The sequence below is a fragment of the Corvus brachyrhynchos genome, unplaced genomic scaffold (genome assembly GCF_000691975.1).
Source record: "Corvus brachyrhynchos isolate BGI_N302 unplaced genomic scaffold, ASM69197v1 scaffold48, whole genome shotgun sequence".
NCBI lineage: Eukaryota > Metazoa > Chordata > Aves > Passeriformes > Corvidae > Corvus > Corvus brachyrhynchos.
Genome location: NW_008240027.1, coordinates 3,555,603 through 3,560,092, shown reverse-complemented (window position 1 = coordinate 3,560,092; position 4,490 = coordinate 3,555,603). Strand labels below are relative to the sequence as shown.

Below are 4,490 nucleotides of genomic sequence, written 5' to 3'. Positions count from 1 at the left end.
CTGGGATTTGTAGTCCGCATGTGAGAGACTCGCCCGATGTGGTGATGCCGGAAGATAGAAAGCAGGAACTGCTGCACTGCCCCCCAGGAGAGGGTCTATATTCCTCGGGCAGGAGAGGAGCGTGTCGCTTCTCTGCCAGACTGACCGCGGATGGGACTCTCGGGCTGAGAGTGACCGGTTTCGGCGCGGATGGATCCTTCCCCGGCCCGGCGGAACAGGATAGGTCGCGCCAGTTCCCGCTCAGACCGGTAGCGCTAAGCGCCGGGCGCCGTCGGAGTGCTTAAGGGGGCACCGGAAGCCGCCACAGCGAGCGTGTCCGGGCCGGTGGCAGAACCCGGCCAGTCCTGCCCGCTCTCTGGTGGGCAGTGGCCCCGCCTCCTCTGGAATATACATATATTCTAGTCTCCCCTCGCTCTCCTTGAGGCGAGTTTGGTTGCGTGGGGCCGCCTTTTTCTTCCGGTGCAGCAGGACCGGGAACTGCGGAGTCAAATCCAGGGCGAGCCGCCCGCCTTACCCGGTGAGTGTCGTACCTCGGCAGGGAGCTTACATGCAGCTTGGATGGGATGGCTTCTCCACTCCTTTTTAAATTAATGATCGCTTTTTCCGCGTGTGAGAAATTGCTCGTTTATAAGCTTTTTGCAGCCATTTATCCCTTGAAGAGGAGATGATCCATGAACGGGAAGCCATCACTTGTTCCCTGATACTCAGTTCTTTAACTAGAAATTGTTTTTGCAACAGTTAATACAGCTTTAGAACTTAGGTTCATAAAGCTGCCTGAAACTAAATATTCTGTAGTGGGCAAGTACCGATTGAATACATATGGAATACATATACATATATCTCTTTAAATATATACCTGTAAGACTCTTGCATTTGATAAGTGTAGACTGACTAAACTTTGAACATCAGACCAACTCAGCAATTCATCCGTTCAGACCTTCTCCTGAATTTTTCTGTTTTAGGGCATTGACAAAACAAATATGTTTCCTCTCATACGACGATGCTGCTTCAACACACCTTCCAAGGTAAGTAACTGAAGGCTTTTTTTGCTGATTTTATTTAAAAGTAAAATAGCAAAAGATAGGACTGCAGCTTTGAAAAATGGGTGGCTTCCAAGTTGGAGTTTTAGCACTTTTATCACTCAGCTTTTCTAGAATAGTTCATTGTTTCTACAGCACCTTTAGGCAAAGCTATTTCTTTAATAAAATTAGATTTTATTGTCTCAAGATCTTTTTTCTTGATGGAGTAGTGAGGGGACAGTAGCTAGTTTCTGGGGTGACCTTATCCTGCTTCTATATGAAACTGTTTCATATTTGACTCTGAAAAGGTCTGATATATCTTAAAAGTGCCTAAAGAATGCATGTGTATGGGGAGGGATAGGTGGGCACTGAGTAAGCTTTGCTTATGCACTCTGGAGAGCCCAGTTGCTCTTCATCAGCTGCATAGGGTACCTTCATTAGTTCAGTTAAAACCACTTGAAAGTCAAGAGCAAGGACAGCTGTGGTGTGACCTGACCTGGAAAACCACTTGGTACAATACTCAGTACATAGTTTAGGTACCTGCAGATCTGTAAACCTGCACTGTACAGGGTTCAGAACAAGTTTTGTGCTTGCAGCTGCAGAAGATGACTGATCCCAGACTGCTTCTCTATGGCAAGAATAAGACAACTTGGTCTTCCTTCGCCCTCCAGCTGCGGAGAGATGCGTGTCCTCTCTCAACATCTCTGAGCCTCAAACCAGCATCGGTTTACACAACCAAGCTCCAGGCTTTTCACACCTCTCTCCCCGTTTTCAAGAAGAAAACCCCTGCAGAACCTGAGGCAGAATCACAAAAAAGCCTGGAATCACTAAAGGATTCTCCCAAGCCAGCCCTTTACTTAAGCCTTGGGGGGCTAATTCCATTTGTGGCCGTGCCCCTGGCCATGGCCATCCAGGGGACCTACTGCCCAGAGCTGGCCTTTGCTCAGGTTGCCTACGGTGCTGCAACAGCATCTTTCCTAGGGGGAATGAGGTGGGGGTTTGCTCTCCCGGAAAACAGCCCAGCCAAGCCAGACTGGCTGAACCTGGCTAATGGCATAGTTCCTCCTCTGCTTGCCTGCCAAGCCTTGCTTTTCAAAGATATCACTCAGGGAGCAGTAATGCTTGTGCTGGCCTTAGGGATAACGCTGCATTACGACATTTCCCTTCTTCCTACTTACCCCAGGTGGTTTAAAGTACTGAGGGTAGTGGGAACAGTGGTGATGGGATTATCCCTGTTGGCCACTGTAGCACTGAAAGCTGTCCTAGAGGTGGAGCAAAGTGATGACAGAAAGATATGGCAGAACACAAATTAATAAATGAATAAGGAAAAGCTATTATCTGCCAATAAGGTACTTGTATGGAGTTCCAGGAGAAATAAAGACTGATTTCTGCTGATAAGTCGTATGATTGCAGGGATCAAGATGCTTATTCTTGAAGCAAAATGATGTTCCAACTGATTTTGAAGCTAGTTCAGGAGGGAAGGATTGTAAATAGCAATTACTTCCAAGGCAAGCATGAGTTTGTCCTTATCTGTAGAACAAAGAATTGCTCTTGAATGAGATGTTGCTGCTCTAGGAATTTAGAATGGAGATTCAAAATGACATGGGTATGAATTCCTCCATGCTGAACTATTAACTGTAAAGCGTGGTCATGTTCTGAGGTGGAGAAAACAACAGTAACAAGGTGAAACAGTTCCAGTTTGGTGTTTAAAGAAGTAGCAGAGAATTATGCAAAAGCACATCCATACTCAGTTGCTGTGTTATGGAACAAGACTTCTATTTCACTCCTATTTTCAGAGGAGGTACTGAAAATCATGGAACGGTTTGGGTTGGAAGGGACCTTAAAGATTGTCTCGTTCCAACCCCCTGCCATATACAGGGACACCTTCCACTAGATCAGGTTGCTCAAAGCCCCATCCAGCCTGAACGCTTCCAGGGATGCTGTGGGAGGCAGTGCTCAGTGCGGTGTCAGGTAAGAAAGGACTGCTGAGGTCTGTTTGCAGTGGCAAGCCAAGGTCAGCACTCACCTGAAATGTGCCATTCAGCTGCTGTGCTGGAGTGCAGAAAAGCTGAAGGGGGAGCTTTGTATCTTTGACAAGGTGCCACAGAAGACAGGTCAACTTCCTGCTCAGGCTTACTAAAATTAAAAAGAGTATTTGCACCACCTGTATGTAGGTTTTGCTTGGATTTAGGGCTGCCCAGCAAAGGAAGCTGCATGCAACATAGCCATAAAGATCTGCCATACTCCTAAATTAAAGGACTGTTAACTTCTGCTATGACACAAAGACTCATGTGCTGGCACTAAGGGATCAGATAATGGGACTGGAAGTAGCTTCTGTCTTCTCCCTCCTAAGAGTCCATGTATTTGGACAGGTACAAATGGCCTGAAGGCTGCAAACTCTCCATGATGGGCCTATTAGTGAAACCACTGCAGAAGCATATGCTCTTTGTACTTAATTCTTCCTAGCACATCATTTAGTGGAACAGTGGAAGATACAACCTAAGTCACATAGATTTTCTTTTCTAGTGTCAGCTACCTCAAGAGACCTATGAAATGGGATGTGGGCATATTTCTTGTAAGCTTTTTATCAGAAGTATTTAAGTACAATATGAGATGTGAGAAAAAAGCTGAAAATGACATCCACACTTGGTCTTAGGACCAGATAATCCTCGTAGTTCTATTAAAGCACTACTCTTCATTGTTGTTCTACACCAAATAAAGCACATATTGTCCCTTAAAATTTATTACTATTTCATTCTGCAAGGAACAGATGTTTAAGAAACCTGCCTGTCCTGGAGATGGAACCATCTGGTATACTGCTGAAACAGCAGCTCTGGACACCAGCCTCTCCCTTTTGGAACCTATTAACCTTTAAACAATTATGGGTATCAATTGCTCTATGCTGAACTATGAAAATACCCTATTAAACAATATATTTCAGAGTTTTCTGAATATAAAGGAAATAAAATTGAGTTTGTAAATGAAAATTTTTTCTTCCTTCTTACTTAGACATGGCATCTTTTAAGACATGTCCAGAGTCCTGTCTTTGTCTTGATTAGTTTAAAGAGGTGCTGAGGATTAGAGACCATAATCAACTAGCTTTGAAATTTCAGTCAAACACAGCAGAACCAGTTACAAAAACTGGAAAAGGTAACTTCAGACAACTGCAGACTCCCTCAAGATCCATTAAACCAGGAAGTTTACAGGTAGGGATCAGAAGTAAACTTGTAGTTCCCAAACGACTAAAATACAGCTAAGGTAGTGTTTCTCAAATGGTTCCATGAGGGATCCTGAAATGTAAAGTAGAAAGACTAAGAAATATTACCTGTAATTTCCTCCCACAGAGGGCTGAATAGAGCTGGCAAGGCAGCCAGACTCCCAAGAAGTCTGAGTGATTTTCCACTAAGAAGAGAAATACTTGAGTATTTTACTGCAGAAGCGTGTTACTTCCACCACTCAAACAGTCACAAT

The 4,490-nt window shown here is 44.6% G+C and overlaps 1 protein-coding gene across 1 annotated transcript; it reads left to right on the top strand.

Moving 5' to 3' along the window:
- Positions 1-24: 24 nt before the first annotated feature.
- On the top strand, positions 25-4,001 carry TMEM69 (transmembrane protein 69). The gene is made up of 3 exons (XM_008640775.2): positions 25-517; positions 963-1,025; positions 1,616-4,001. The coding sequence occupies exons 2-3, from the start codon at positions 981-983 to the stop codon at positions 2,330-2,332; spliced, it is 762 nt and encodes a 253-aa protein (XP_008638997.1). The 5' UTR covers positions 25-517; positions 963-980; the 3' UTR covers positions 2,333-4,001.
- Positions 4,002-4,490: the final 489 nt, after the last annotated feature.